General features: G+C 47.4%; 2 protein-coding genes across 2 annotated transcripts; both read left to right on the forward strand.

The window, feature by feature from the left end:
• Positions 1 to 673: 673 nt before the first annotated feature.
• LOC127093799 (uncharacterized) lies at positions 674 to 6,046 on the forward strand. Its single transcript, XM_051032702.1, has 2 exons — positions 674 to 4,645; positions 5,612 to 6,046. Exons 1-2 carry the CDS (start codon positions 674 to 676, stop codon positions 6,044 to 6,046), a joined length of 4,407 nt encoding a protein of 1,468 aa, XP_050888659.1.
• A 6,517-nt stretch (positions 6,047 to 12,563) lies between these two features.
• LOC127092767 (deSI-like protein At4g17486) lies at positions 12,564 to 15,379 on the forward strand. Its single transcript, XM_051031657.1, has 3 exons — positions 12,564 to 13,038; positions 13,338 to 13,625; positions 14,669 to 15,379. Exons 1-3 carry the CDS (start codon positions 12,900 to 12,902, stop codon positions 14,890 to 14,892), a joined length of 651 nt encoding a protein of 216 aa, XP_050887614.1. The 5' UTR covers positions 12,564 to 12,899; the 3' UTR covers positions 14,893 to 15,379.
• The last annotated feature ends 455 nt before the right edge of the window (positions 15,380 to 15,834 follow it).

The following is a 15,834-nucleotide window of genomic DNA, read 5'->3' on the forward strand; positions in this document are numbered from 1 at the left end:
GACTGGGCCACGACACTTAGCACGGCACGGCCCAATGCTCGCCAAGCCCACGTCCAAACGACCGTATCCAAGCGACCACGAGGACACGTCAGGTGAACGACCGTCCGCCCGGAGAATGTCTCCCCGGCCCCTTAAATACGTGTCGGACAACGAGCGGGTCCTCCTCATATGATCTCCATCCACTCATCGTCAACCCACGCCGCGGGCACCTAAGTTGTGTCGGGCAGAGCCATAACGGCATCTCACTCACCACGTCACCCAACTCCCCTATATTGTCTCCTTAGAGATAGGGGCAGTTGGACCAGGGGGCAGACCTTGGTCTAGGTCTTAACGCTTCTTACGCGTCCCCTGGCAGCTCCTCCTTGGGCCTAGCTAATCCAGCCCATTAGGAGCCTTGGCCCAGCGCTGGGGGCTCAATATAAATACCCCTTTCATGGCAAAGGGGCAGGTATTCTAACTCACACTCTGATAATCTCATTCTGTACCTTTTCTGACTTAAGCGTTGGAGCACCTTGCAGGTACACCCCCCTCTCATTTCATCCTCCGGCCCATTCACCAAGACCTTGGAAGGCCCTCCTGATCAGGTGAGATCAGTGGCGCCGTCTGTGGGAACTAGCTATCCCCATCTTCATCAAACGAGGATCAAAAGCTCATTTATTTCTGTCCTTCCAACATGGCCGGAGAACAACATAGCGATCACAGCCGTCCCCTCGTCAACTACAACATGGACGACGGCCCGCCATCCCATGAAGCGGACGTTCGGGACGGTCATCCATCCACCCCGTCTCCAGAGCCCCAAAACAACGGAGATGCCTCTCACGCCCACAATTTAGGGGCAGAGACATTTCATCCCATTCCCGTCCCCGTTGAAGGAGACGCCGTAATGATTGCCATGGTGAATGCCCTCAATCAGGCCGGTTCTATGCTCCACCAGCAGCACGAACGAATCATGGCCCTCGAAGCCGAACGACAAGAGGCCCGGCCCCAGCCGGTGAGTAGGATACAACAACGTTCGGAGCCAACGAAGAAGCGAGGACGTCGCTCTCCCGAACCCCACGCCAGCAGGGCACGCGCCCATCGTGACGGTGGTCGAGCGAGAACATCACCAAGGCGCGGGCACAGCCCCGACAACAACGAACTGTCTCCCTTAAGGAGCGACGAGGAAGATTTGCATTGCCCCCTATCTCGGGCAATAATGGAAGCCCCGCTCCCCAAAGGCATGGAGAAACCGCCAAACCTAGCTGTGTACGACGGGACTACAGATCCCGACGATCACGTCGACAACGTCAACGCGATGCTCGACTACCGCAATGATATAACCGGGCACCTCAAATGCCGACTGTTCTCAACGACCCTCAGCAAAGGGGCCATGGCCTGGTACAAAAGCTTGGCCCCTGAGTCCATTACGTCATGGAGAGTCATGAGGTCCATGTTCACCCGGCACTTTACAGCTTCCCGTCGTCACCCCAAGACTGAGGCGACCCTTGAAGCCATAGTGCAGAAGAAGAATGAAACACTGCGCTCATACATCGAGCGATTCAACCAGGAAGCTGTCGAGGTAGATACCACCGAGCACATGAAGAAGTATCTCCTCGAGAGAGGTCTCTTACCCGGCAGTGAACTTAGCAGAGCCGTAGGGATCGAGCCTCCCCGCACCTTAAACGAGCTCCTGCATAAAGCCCAGGCCTACATCAGATACGAGGAAAAGCAGGTGGCACACAATGCCCGCAGCGGACGTAACGCTGGGGAGACCGAGCACTCAAAACGCGAGGACACGAGCATTTCCCGTCGCAACGGAGACAAACGAAGAGAAGAAAGACCTCGCGAGCTCCGGGAAGGAAGAGGCCCCGCGGGCAGATATAGCGAGTACACCTTACTGACAGCTCCTCGAGAGCGTATCCTCGCAGAATGTATCAACTCCGAATTTAAGCAGGGCAGGGTCAGGTTCCCAAAACCGTCTGCACCAAAGCCCCACACCGACAAATCAAAGTACTGCCGGTTCCACAGAAGTCACGGGCACGTGACCGAAGACTGCGTCCACCTGAAAGATGCGATTGAAATTTTAATCCAGGAAGGGCACCTGAAGCAGTACACGAGGAAGAACGAAGCTCCCAGACACGACGAGCCAGAGAAGAAGAGACCCCGGGAAAACACACCCCCCGACAACTCTCCCTATCAAGTGGCCCTCTGCGTGTCACGACCGGAAGATTTCTTCCTCCCCGAACCATTGCCCGAGGGCAAGATCACTGCACTCAGCCCCTGGGAAGACTTCCCTACCACACTGGTGATATCAGGAGGAGGAACTAACGGGGAATCCGCGGCCCTCTCCGTCAAACGTAAGTTCGACGAACTCCTACTGACTGCCCCCGAGCAGAAAGCGACATTGACAAAATACCGGGGAAAATCCAACCCAATATCCTTCTTCCTGGAGGAACTCCCGGGCGGATCCCCGAACTCGGCCATCCCACTATTGATAAGAGCAAAGATGGCCCGATTCGACGTACGACGCATCCTGGTCGACGAAGGCAGCTCAGTGGATATCATGTACGTCCACCTCTTCAAGACTCTGAAGCTAGACAAGACCAACTTAGCCCCCTACGTCGGATCAGATCTCCAAGGATTCAACGGAGCAACAACCAGACCGTGGGGATATGTTGAGCTCCTCGTCACCTTCGGCGAACAAGAAACGGCCAGGGAAGTCAAAATCCAATTCCTGGTCGTAGACTGTCCGTCTCTCTACAATTGCATCTTTGGACGCCCGACACTGGCCGAACTCACTGCGGTCCCATCCACCGTCCACCTGAAGATGAAATACTACACCAAATTGGGACGTGTGGTCACTATCCATGGTGACATCGAAGCAGCCCGACGATGCTACGACGCCGCAGTAAAAGGACAGGCCGTAGTCAGCACGAAGAGCAACTGCAACAACAAAAAACTCAAGACCGAGGATCTTGCCCGAGGAGTCAACGCCATCGACCTCGACTGTCGCATCGGGCTGGACGAGACCGAAGAGGGGAGGTTCCCCAAGGAACGCTCTCTCGAACACCCGGTCCGACCAATCCCCGACGGGGAGTTCGAACTCATTCCTCTTGGGGACGATCCGGAAAGGACGGTGAAGATAGGTAAGGGACTACCCGAGGAAACAAGAGAAGAGCTAGTAGCATGCCTCAAGGAGAACTCCGACCTCTTCGCGTGGAATGCCGCAGAAATGCCCGGGCTGGACCCCGAGATCGCGTGTCATAAGCTAGCTGTAGACCGGGCAGCCAAGCCCATAGCACAGCGTAGACGCAAGCAATCGCCCGAAAAGGCAGAGGCTGCCGAGCGAGCTGTAAAAGACCTCTTAGAGGCAAATTTTATTTCTGAAGCCCAGTACACAACCTGGCTCTCTAATGTAGTCCTCGTTAAGAAAAATAATGGAAAATGGCGTATGTGTGTTGATTATACTGATCTTAATAGGGCTTGCCCGAAAGATGCTTTCCCCCTCCCTAATATAGACTCGCTCGTTGACAACTCTACAGGTTTTAAACTCTTGTCCTTCATGGACGCATATAGTGGATACAACCAGATCCCTATGTCGCCCGCAGACAAGAAACACACAGCGTTCATGACCCCAACGGGCAACTACTATTACAACGTGATGCCGTTCGGGCTCAAGAACGCTGGCGCTACATACCAACGCATGATGAACAAAGTCTTCAAGGACGAAATAGGAGACATGCTCGAAGTATACACGGACGACATGATCGTCAAATCACACGAGGAGATAACCCATGCTCGACACCTTACGAAGGTATTCGAGCAGGCGAGACAGTGTAAAATGAGGTTCAACCCCGAGAAATGCACGTTCGGAGTCCGGGCAGGCAAGTTCCTCGGTTGCTATCTCACCGAAAGAGGGATCGAGGCCAACCCCGACAAATGCCGGGCATTCTCGGAGTTTCCGACCCCGAAAACCAAAAAATCGATCCAGTCGCTCAATGGAGTGCTCGCCTCACTCTCCCGTTTCATCGCCAAGTCCGCCCAGCACGCATTGCCATTCTTCAGACTCCTTCGCAAAGAGGCTACCTTCGATTGGACCGATGAATGCGAGCAAGCGCTACTCCATCTAAAGAAGGTTCTGTCCCAACCCCCGGTCTTGTCTCGACCATCAGAAAAGGAAACCCTATACTTATACCTATCCGTGGCGACCGAGGCCGTCAGCGCCGTTCTAATAAGAGAAACCGACGAAGGACAAAAGCCCATCTATTTTACGAGTAAAGCACTCCAAGGTCCCGAGCTCCGATATCAGCAAATCGAAAAGGTCGCCCTGGCCCTCATCAACGCAGCGAGGAGACTACGATATTATTTCCTCGCACACACGATAAAGGTGAGGACCGACCAGCCAATCAAACAGCTGCTCGGGCGCCCGGATATGGCCGGGAGGATGCTCAAGTGGTCACTAGAACTCTCCGAATTCGACATACAATACGAAAGTAGGAAAGCCTTGAAAGCTCAGGCGCTGGCCGACTTCGTCGCGGAGATGACCCATTGCCCGACTCCAGCAGAAAGCGCCCTCAAATGGACGATCTTCGTCGATGGCGCCTCTAGCACATCAGGCAGCGGGGCCGGGATCATCCTCGAAAATGAAGAAGGGATCCTGATAGAGGTATCGTTAGCGCTAGCGTTCCCAACATCAAACAACCAAGCCGAATACGAAGCCTTCCTCGCAGGCCTGAGGTTAGCTGAGGACCTGGGAGCAAAAGAGGTAAAAATATCCACCGACTCCCAGCTCGTGGCCTCACAAGTGCGAGGAGAATACCAAACCAAGAACGACAACCTCCTCGGGTACTTGTCCCTCGTCAAAGAAGAACTTGATAGATTTGAAAAATGGGAAGTTCAACACATACCCCGCGAGCACAACACACGGGCAGACGTTCTCTCGAAACTAGCCAGCACGAGGAAAAAGGGTGGGAATAAATCAGTAATCCAAGAAATTCTCCCGCGGCCCAGCATCGACAAACTACCGCCTCCACTCGAGGTCAACGCTATTGGAGATGCCCACTGTTGGATGACACCCATCTACAATTACCTCACACGAGACGAACTCCCGGCTGACCCGAAAGAGGCGACCACTGTCAAACGACGCGCATGCTCGTACGTACTCCTCGAAGGCAAACTCTACCGGAGAGGATTCTCCATCCCACTACTCAAATGCGTCGAGGAAGAGAAAGTCCCCGACATACTTGGAGAGATACACCGGGGAATTAACGCTCAACACCTCGGCGGACGATCGCTCGCACGAAAAGCCCTTCGAGCAGGCTACTACTGGACGACCATGCAAAACGATTCGAAAGAGCACGTCAAAAGATGTGACGAATGCCAACGACATGCCGGCATGCACCTCGCACCCCCGAACGACCTCAAATCACTGTCTTCCCCATGGCCCTTCGCGTGGTGGGGCATGGACATCCTCGGACCCTTCGTCACCGGATCATATCAGAATAAATACCTCATCGTCGGGGTGGATTACTTCACCAAATGGATCGAGGCGGAGGCACTGGCTAAAATAACCGCGCAGAACATTCTCCGGTTCTTCAAACGCAACATCCTCGCTCGGTTCGGTATACCCCAGGCACTTGTCACAGACAACGGGACACAGTTCACGGACGGAGGATTCCAGGACTTCATCGCCAGCCTGGGCACCACACAGCATTTCACGTCTGTCGAGCATCCGCAGACGAACGGGCAGGCAGAGGCGGCCAACAGGGTAATCTTACATGGCCTCAAACGCAGACTCGGCGAGGCAAAGAGGGCATGGGTCGAGGAGCTACATAGCGTCCTATGGGCCTACCGCACGACACCACATTCTACCACCGGGGAAACCCCGTTCCGACTAACTTACGGCACCGAGGCAGTCATCCCGGTGGAGATACGGACGCCAACGAGGAGGACAGAGGAGCCCCTAGACGAGGAAATGAACGATGAAACCCTTAGAGCCGAGCTCGACCTAGTCGAGGAGATACGTTCCGAAGCAGCTCTCCGGGAAACAACCCTCAAACAAAGATAGCACTACGCCATGACGCGAAAGTCATAAAAAGAGAGTTCCAGGTCGGCACCCTGGTCCTCAGAAGAAACCAGAAAAACCGAGAGAGGGCAAACTGGCGGCCAACTGGGAAGGCCCTTACCGCGTCCGCGACAAAACGAGCAACGGGGCCTATTACCTAGAAAACCTACAAGGAGAACAACTCGCTCGACCATGGAACGCAGAAAAACTTAGACAATATTACAGCTAAATACACCACGGGGAGACGTGGCAGGTACGACCACGCTCTTCGTCCCCAAAACCCCAGGGAGGAACCACGAGACCCGGGAACGATCCGGGGTCACATAACAAACACAACCCTCCCCGACGGTTGGGATCTTGACCAAGGCTCAACGTCGAAGTACCAAGACTGGCAGGGCACCCAGCTCGCGATGGGAGGACCCAAGCCTCGGGACCAGGGTTCGAACAACGGACCCGGGCTTCGATACCCACGGGCACAAAGCCCGACACTTCGTCGGTTCCCTAAACCGAGGAGATTAACAAAGTCGAGCAGAGTACGAATTCATACAAACAAGTATCAGACACAAACGAGCACAATGAATGATAACGAAAATATTCATACATTAAAAACGGTAACAGTAGCCGAAGCCAAGTACGCCCGAAGGCCATATTACAACGCCCGAAGGCCAAAATACATAAGGCACGCAGGCCATGATAACTAGAATCAAAGAAAAACAGATAAACTAAGACTCCGCTCGGAGCACCTCTTCATCCTCTTCTTCTTCTTCTTCTTCTCCCCCCAGCTCCTCCTCCACTTCAAACGGGCAGACAATCTCACCATCCCGGACGCAGTAGTTATAGGCCGACCCTGCTGTCACCAACTCAGGGTTCAGAAGCCCGAGCTGCTCGACAGCATTGTCGAAACCCTCTTTGAAGCAGGCCACGAGATCTTGGTTGAGAGTCCGAATATGCCCTAGCAACTCACCGCGCGAACCAAGGGCGCGTTCCTCCTCGGTCTCATCTGCCAGGGGACGGACCTTTCCCTCGAGAAACGCAACCTGAGCCCGTAGGCCAGCGTTGTCCTCGGTCAGCTTCTGATGGTCGGCCACCTGCTCTTCCAAGCTCGCCGTCGCAGCCTTCAACTGGTCCCTCTCCTTCTCCACCTCCTCCAGCTTCCGGCTCAGCCCTTCCTGTAGCTGATGCTCTTCTTTGTAGTCCGACAGATCTTTAGATAATTTTTCCTTCTCCGCCCGGACCTGCAAAAGGGCACCCTCCAGCGAGGCAGTGGAGACCGAAGTGTCGGTCAAAACCATGGCCGTCTCCATCACCCGGATGACAGCAGCAATATCCCTGGCCAGATCTTTTCTCCGAGCAGCAGCATCCTGGTCCAGAATAGCCTTGGCCTCAGGCGCGGGCACAACAATCGACTCCTCGGCCTTGAAGAACGACCGTTCCACATAGCAGGGAGGTAGAAGATAGCTCCCCGGTCCGTTCGGACTTCCTGGAGACGACCTGGTAAGGGCCCCAGCCGGACGCTTCCGTTTATGGAGGGGAGAAGCCGCTGGCGACGGGCTGCTATCAGGAATGTTGATCGGGTTAAGCCGAGGAGGAGAGGAAGGAATCACGCTCGCCGCCTGCGAGGGACCGACCCCGGCATCGCCAGCAGTCTCCGAGACACGGGCCGCAGTTTTCTTCTTCTTCTTGGGCACCCGGTCAGGAGCGCCGACCTGATTCGCTAGCTTCAGCACCCGATCACGAGCATTGGGCATGGCACCTGCAAATAAATTACACACAAACGTTAGCGACCGAAGTCATAAACAGAAATAAAAGGCTAAACAAAGTCTGCCTACTCAATAACGCCAGAGCTTCCTCCTCGGTATCACACTCGAGCAGAGCCTTCGTATTGATATAACGCGTCTCGGTGATTAGCTCCCCGGCCTCATCCAGGTAGGGCACGCCCTGTCGATTCGCCCAGAACGCCAAGCTGAAGCTCTGCACGTAATCGACCAGCTTCTTGTACGCGAGCCTATCCTCCTCGCCGAGCATCGCGTACTTGACCCGGTAATGCGCTGTGGAGAGATCGAAATGATCACGCTGCCACCTCAGCGGTATCTTCGACATCAGCGTCTCCTCCCCGTTGGGTTCCCGTTGATAGTAGTAGAGAGAGTGAAGGGCAGCCCGGGTAATCGGCATCACCACGTACCACCGGCTTTTGAAATGGCGAACAGAATCCTCGTACGTCTTGAACAGACGCACGGGCTGCTTGAAAGAAACCCAACTGTGGCGACCACGGGAACCAGACCTCTGGAGATGGAAAACGTGGAAGAAGAGAGCCCGGGTGCAACCAATGCCGAGGAACTGGCAAACTAACTCGAATGCCCGCATAAATGCGAGAGCATTAGGATGTAGTTGGGACGGCGCCAGCCGGAGCCACTTGAAGACCGACATCTGGAAGGAGCTGAAGGGCAGTCTAATCCCCGCCTCACGAAAAGCAAATTCATACATGGTGAACTGCTTCCCCGGGAAATGATGACAAATGCGGTCTTCTTCCTTAGGGGCGCAGCAATACCAGTTTGGTGGATCCTCCCGGCTTAGGGTCTCGACCATAGCGTGAGCAGTAATGGCCTCGTCACAGAAGTCTGATTCCTCCTCCAAGGGCTCGTCCGCAACCCATGAGAAGTCGACCTGCCCGGAAGAGGAGGCGTGTTCGGTACCATCTCGGACACTCCCATCCCCGACAGGGAGACGAGCGATTGTCGCGTCTTCGGTGGAGGACCCAGAATCTTCCTTCCTCGGTCGTAAGCGCCCGGTAGCACCTGAAACGCAGACAGAAAGAGTGAATTCGACGTCATATCAAATCCACCCTTCCACCGCAGGTCAAGTGAAAGGGCGTAGCGGCGACGGACACTAACCGCGCTCAACTCGGTGGCGCACGCATTCTATGGAGACCGGGCATAAACTTCATACAGCCTATGCAAGTATTGCCCAGCATATGAAGTTTATGCCCGGTACAGTAGGATCCCAACCCTATTTTCTACCATCTAACATACACCTACAGTCCACTACACTGTTCCCAAGTTAAACCTAACCACATTTCTACAACATTATCATGCGTTTGACAGAAAACAACAAGGAAAAAGAATGGGTCACAGTGGAAAATCATACCTGACATAGTTAAGTTGAAAGGGTACGGTGGTGTCCGAGCAGAAGACGGTGGTTCAGATAGGAGGACGGGCGGAGACGGCGGTCCAGACGGTTGAGCAAGCAAACGAGAGAGAAGGTGGAGATCTCCGGTGAACGTATGAGCGAGAAAAAAAGGTAGAAATGAAGTTACTCAACCCCTTTTTATAGGGCTTGGCACGTGGACCAACACGCTAGGTCATCATTGCCTAGCCTGCCTACGCCGTCTTTGCGCGCGAAACGAAGCGACGCCACTAATCGTGAGACACGTCTATCAAAGATAAGAAGCTGAAACGACCCGAGCACCTGTCCGTCTCCTCGACTCACCAAGACGCCTCCTCCCCGCGCCATACCCACGTTTACTACAAGGAAGGCGCAGATCAACCGATCACCTCCATCCCCGACATTCCCGGAGAAATGTCAGTCATGAATAGGTCTGTTACGACCTCACCTGTCTAACGATCAAGCTTCCCCATCGTCTCGGGGAACCCTTAGTTGAAACATAAGTCATCTCTCTGGCTCAGAGACTCGACTTGGGGGGCTCCTGTTCTGGACTGGGCCACGACACTTAGCACGGCACGGCCCAATGCTCGCCAAGCCCACGTCCAAACGACCGTATCCAAGCGACCACGAGGACACGTCAGGTGAACGACCGTCCGCCCGGAGAATGTCTCCCCGGCCCCTTAAATACGTGTCGGACAACGAGCGGGTCCTCCTCATATGATCTCCATCCACTCATCGTCAACCCACGCCGCGGGCACCTAAGTTGTGTCGGGCAGAGCCATAACGGCATCTCACTCACCACGTCACCCAACTCCCCTATATTGTCTCCTTAGAGATAGGGGCAGTTGGACCAGGGGGCAGACCTTGGTCTAGGTCTTAACGCTTCTTACGCGTCCCCTGGCAGCTCCTCCTTGGGCCTAGCTAATCCAGCCCATTAGGAGCCTTGGCCCAGCGCTGGGGGCTCAATATAAATACCCCTTTCATGGCAAAGGGGCAGGTATTCTAACTCACACTCTGATAATCTCATTCTGTACCTTTTCTGACTTAAGCGTTGGAGCACCTTGCAGGTACACCCCCCTCTCATTTCATCCTCCGGCCCATTCACCAAGACCTTGGAAGGCCCTCCTGATCAGGTGAGATCAGATATCATCTAGACCAAATTGAGATTTTACACGGGCTGACCTCTAAACTAAGAAGACATTTTATATAAGCTAATCTCGAACCAAGTTGAGAGTTTACATAGACTGATCTCGAGCAAATATGAGATTTTATAAAGGATAATATCGAATTAGCTTAGATTTTACACTAGACTGAGCTCATGAACCTTTGTGGAGATTTTGATGGTTGATACTCACAACCAAAAGAGAGCATTTGCAGCAGGCAAAACCCACGAATCAAATAGAGACTTCCTAAGACAATCCCCAAACCAAACAAGAGCTTTTACTTGATTATCTCGCAACTAAACAACTTCTTATAGAAGAAAAAGTTACTCATGAGATAATACACTCTTGGGTAATTTAAAAATATGCACTCACTAGACCAATGATCCTCACTTAAGAACAAGAACACTCTTGAAGCACTAAGGCAAGATATAAGTGAGAAACTGAAAGATTTATAGAAAAAGATGAGAGAGTGAGAAAGCAGAATCAAAGATATTTTTCTGAGTGAGTTGAAATGATAGATAAACCCTCGACTTATAATCCAAAGCATGGTATACATTTGGAAACATTCCATGAAATATTTAAGTCTCATAATCGATTAGGCTAATATATTATTTGACCCCAAAAAGGAATGTTTTGATTTCTAGTTGTTGTCAATCATTAAGACACTCCTTATAATCGATTGTGAGTGTTACAAATTGAAATAATCGATTATAGCACTAGAGATAATTGATTATCCTTTATAAAAAGGCTTATCATATGGTTCCCTTAATGAATTACCTAGGCCTTAAAAACATTTTAGGCAGTTTTAACAAAATAAGATAGGGTTCTCAAAGGTTTTGAGTGTGTGTGATTTTGCCTTAGTATTTCGAGAAATGCCCTAGTGCTTTTACCAGACACTGGTTACTCAGACATACACGATCAGACGAGTTTTCACACTTAATCTCTTTCACAACTCTGAAGCTTAAAGTCTTGACATCATTATCTTTAACTTTAACATCACACAAGAACCTTAAATCCTATAGTTTGATGAGACTTGCAATGTCTTTTAGTTGATTATCATCATCAAAGAGTTGAGAGACCCATCCACTAGAGAGACTTGAAACAAAAATCTTCACTTAAACATCGTTGGATGACATAGATGATTTCAAAGATATGACTTGATCTTTTAGGCATCTAATCTAAACAAGAGCATCTTCAAAAGGATAACTTGATAAATATCTTGGTATTGGGAACATGTTCGACCGCTTGAGCTATCTTCAAGAGATAATGATTGCACTAGATATTGTTGGATATCATGTGTTGTCATCATCAAAACCACACAGTTGATTATAGCTTTGCTACCAACAAACTCCATCAATTTGTATCACTTTGACAGTACTTGCTAGCACATAGATCCAGAAATAGTATGAGTTTTTCGCTTTCCCTAGTTTTCCATTTTGACATTTGAATATGTGGTTGAACGCTAAATGCCATTCCCATAAATAGTGCCAATGATCCTTCATGTAAGGAATCGTTCACTTGGTCGTGAAGTTAGTTAAATATAAGAAGCTCTAGAAAGAGAGGTTTTACGTGGCCCGCCAATTTCAAAATAGGGGGTGGTATTTGCAAACACTTTGATCTCGTATTATTGACTATTAGATTTGAGATGTATTCAGGTTAGAAAATTGTGTGTACTTTGATTTGACGTTCGTGATACATTATGTAAGATTTTCTAGAGTTTTTGGAGGTTTATAATCTTCAGATGTAAGATCTCTATCTAAATAGACAAATGTAATGATATAATTCATTTTGTCTTATAAGCGTCCTTCTTTAATCATTTATCCAAATCAAACTTCATCATAAAACAGAGTATCGCCTGTTCCCAATATCTTAAAACTTTCGTTTGATCTATTGCTACAAAATGATATATTTTTCCTGATATTGTCGGGTTGATGTCACAAGGATATGCCAACACGAAATCCTTTTGATTTTGTCGGATCATGTGTTTATAAACTCCATATGTTAAGTTAGTGAATAGTATATCCTCTTGCATAATCATTACCACGTCATCAAAAATAAAATGATAAGAACAAAAAAATCTTACAAATAAAAAAAAACATAAAACCCAACTTAAAAAGGAAGATTATAAATAAATTTTGGTGAAAATATTTAACTTTATTTGACAGTGCAAAAAGGGAAGGCTAGTAATTTACATAAATTCCACTTATAAAAAACATTTACCCAAATAATGCAGCTTCCAAAACAAAACAAAAAAAAGAATACAAATCTAAAGGTAGAAAACAAAGAACATACATACACTGCAAAAATATTCTTCTTCTTCTTCTTGTTCCGAAAGCAAAGGAAACAAACAGCATCATGTATCTTATCTTCTTTCTTTAAAAATAAATGCAAACTCTAAAATCAGAGAATTTCAAGGGTTTACAAATATTCTGTCTTCCCATTCTACCCTTGATTTTTCTCTAGATTTTCAGTTTCTCCCTTTTATCATAAAACGCACACGAACCCACGCAAATCGTCATTTCATATTCACAATGCTGTGTCATTTGGTTCCGTTGCCGCGGAAGAAAAAACCCGGTTCGGTTCCGGTTTACCTCAACGTTTACGATCTAACCCCAATGAATGGTTATGCTTATTGGTTCGGTCTCGGAGTTTATCATTCTGGTGTTAAAGGTAACCCTAATTTTCTCTTTTTTTTTTCTTCCTAAATTCTGTGAATTGAATTTTCAATATTACTTGTTGATTTGAATCTGAATTTTTAATTTAGATCCGTGTGATATATTTTTTTGCTATGAAAAGTTGGTGGTGGATTTGAATTTGAATAGTTTATTCTTGGAATTGAATAAGGATAATTTTCTTGGTTTGGTTGAATTTTAATTAATATAATAATTGTAATTTTGATTGATTTGGATATTCAATTGGAGGAACACTGAGATGATGCTAATTTTGATATAATATTGTTTTTTTTTTAGTTCATGGTGTTGAATATGGATTTGGAGCACATGAACGTGAAACTACTGGGATTTTTGAAGTGGAGCCTGGACACTGTCCAGGATTCACCTTTAGGAAATCAGTTTATATTGGATCGACGGATCTGGGACCGAACGAGGTTCGGGAATTTATGGAAAAGCTATCTCAAGAGTATGCTGGAAATAGCTATCATCTAATACAAAAGAATTGCAACCATTTCTGTAATGATGTTTGTGTGAGGTTAACAGGAAAGTCTATTCCTCGGTGGGTTAACAGACTTGCTCGACTTGGTAAGTGATGTGTAGAAGAGTTTTGAGATTAGTATCTAGTAATTATCTTTTGTCCTCTTTTAGAAGATTTGAAAAATACCATGATATTGTGAAATGTTGATTTTTATCATGATTCTTTCCTGTCAAGGGTGTTTGGAGGTTGTTATATTTAGGGATTAATGTGCAAGCCGACAACTATAGTCTAAAACGGCGTCACCAACCCACTTTTTCCCTCTTTAAAATTTAAATTATTTAGACTATGTAAAAAACGATGTTAATGATACTTGTTTTTTAGGGTTCCGTTACTCTCTACATGATTTTCATTTCATTTGATTGGAAATGAAAAATAGGAATTTTATTTGGGGGTGGGTGGGGATTGATGGTTAGTGACTTCAAGTTTCAGAATCATATCAAATGAGAAGAATTGTTCTCTTTTTGCTTTCCACTCCACCACATCAGCCAATGTTACCTCTTTCATTTGCTGTGGCTGATTGCTGCTAGCATTCTTACTTTATGCCTTTATGCTTCAAATAAGTTCCTTCCGCCCCCATTTTAAGGAAATTATAGTTTGAGTTTGAGGATGAGAGAGGCATTTGGTATGCCGGTGTTGCAATTTTTGGTTAGGGCAGTGGTGGTGCATGTGAAAGGGAAAGGATCTTTCTGTAATGGTGGAGTTGTTGATATGTGATTATGCAGTAACAAGTTTAACTTGTGGAATTAGCCTCATGTAAATGTGTTACCGTCTATATGTTCGATCCTTTCCTAGATCTTTGCCATTGCAAGAGATATTTTCTGCCATGTTACCCTGTATTTAGGATTGGTCTCAGGTGATTTGAAGTTGAGGTTAGAGTAACATGTCTATGGTGGGGCGTGATTGGCCATTGGTGTCTTTATCTCCTATGCTGTTTTCCTTTAAAACATAGCATATATCATGAAAAAAACAGTCAACCAAACACATTTTTTGTTGTCTAAAATGTTTGCCTTATAATATGTACTTGTTTATATTACATTAACCGTTTCAAATGTTCTTTTGCTAATGGTAAGTTCTGCTTCTCAATATGAAGGTTTCTTCTGCAACTGCGTTCTTCCAACCAGCCTAAATGAAACAAAGGTTGGACAAGTTTCATTAGACAAGATTCATGAAGGAGAAAATAAGAAAATGAGAAGTCAATCCCGCAGGCAGGAGGCTTCTTCCAATCCTTCGTTACCTGCTAGCCAAAGACATTGTGGTATCCCATCTTCGTCTGTTATTAATGCTTCTTCATCATCAACTGTAGCAGTAAAATAAAGCTTTGGCATGAGTCAGAGTCTGAAACATAGGTTGTTAGAATCATCTATTGTATGAAAGATGGGTAGTAAAGCAACTTCTCATCTGCTCCGTCTGTCTGCTCTTCTGTATATCTTCAAATTGTGTTGATAATGGCGAAAATGAAATGACTGCTTTGGCTCTGTTTACTAAACGGATCTTTTTTAAAGATACAAGCTTATAAGGTCTGGACAAACAGTGCCTTAGTCTTTGTTCTCTTTAATTGTGTGCTCTCTTCATTAAACAAAGAAGCTTCTTTATATTTTTAGATTTTTGGAGTAATCTTTTCTGGATCTTGCCTCATCTGTATTAGTTCTGTAGAATTTAGTGCTGTATTCATTGTAATTGCTCAAGTGTGAGATAATGCAAAGCTGGAAATATAAAACAGACAGTGAGTTGAAGGCAGTAGAGTTAAATTAAGCTCAAATTAGTGTTGAATTTCATAATCCTATGCTTCAGATACTGATTCCTTTGCTGTCTCTAATTTGCACTGTTATCATCGTTGAGTCAAATGTGGTTTGAATGCTTTTACTAAAGAAACAAATTTGATGTAAAACTCAGTCTTGTGTTTTTTTAAATGTGACCCAAAACACATCACTTTTAGTCAAACTAGGCATAATTTGAAAGCTGGAAATTTCAAGGTATCTAAGGAAGATGATGTGTTTGTGTGAACTTGGTCATTTATTTTTGCTTTTGATATTCAGTGGTTGCAGTTGCAAGCTATCACAGCCTGTTGACTCTCTTGTCTATTACTGCTGAATAAAACACAGAGCTAGTTCACAAATGAATAAGATAACGTTAACATTTTCTCCATGTCCCTTACCCTTTTGTTGCTTCCTTGTATTTTAGCTACAAAGGATAACAACAACCTATTATTGTTTGTTTGTTTCCCCATACTTTTGAACTTTGTATTGCATGTGCCAA

Source organism: Lathyrus oleraceus, chromosome 6 (genome assembly GCF_024323335.1).
Source record: "Lathyrus oleraceus cultivar Zhongwan6 chromosome 6, CAAS_Psat_ZW6_1.0, whole genome shotgun sequence".
Taxonomy (NCBI): Eukaryota; Viridiplantae; Streptophyta; class Magnoliopsida; order Fabales; family Fabaceae; genus Lathyrus; species Lathyrus oleraceus.

What these genes read in the sequence shown, in the direction of transcription:
- LOC127093799 (XM_051032702.1), top strand. Translation starts at nt 674, where the DNA reads ATGGCCGGAGAACAACATAGCGATCACAGCCGTCCCCTCGTCAACTAC. An exon ending in AAGAAGGGATCCTGATAGAG is followed by an intron (nt 4,646 to 5,611) that starts GTATCGTTAGCG and finishes GGTATACCCCAG; the next exon opens with GCACTTGTCACAGACAACGG.
- LOC127092767 (XM_051031657.1), top strand. Translation starts at nt 12,900, where the DNA reads ATGCTGTGTCATTTGGTTCCGTTGCCGCGGAAGAAAAAACCCGGTTCG. An exon ending in TTATCATTCTGGTGTTAAAG is followed by an intron (nt 13,039 to 13,337) that starts GTAACCCTAATT and finishes TTTTTTTTTTAG; the next exon opens with TTCATGGTGTTGAATATGGA. An exon ending in TAACAGACTTGCTCGACTTG is followed by an intron (nt 13,626 to 14,668) that starts GTAAGTGATGTG and finishes CTCAATATGAAG; the next exon opens with GTTTCTTCTGCAACTGCGTT.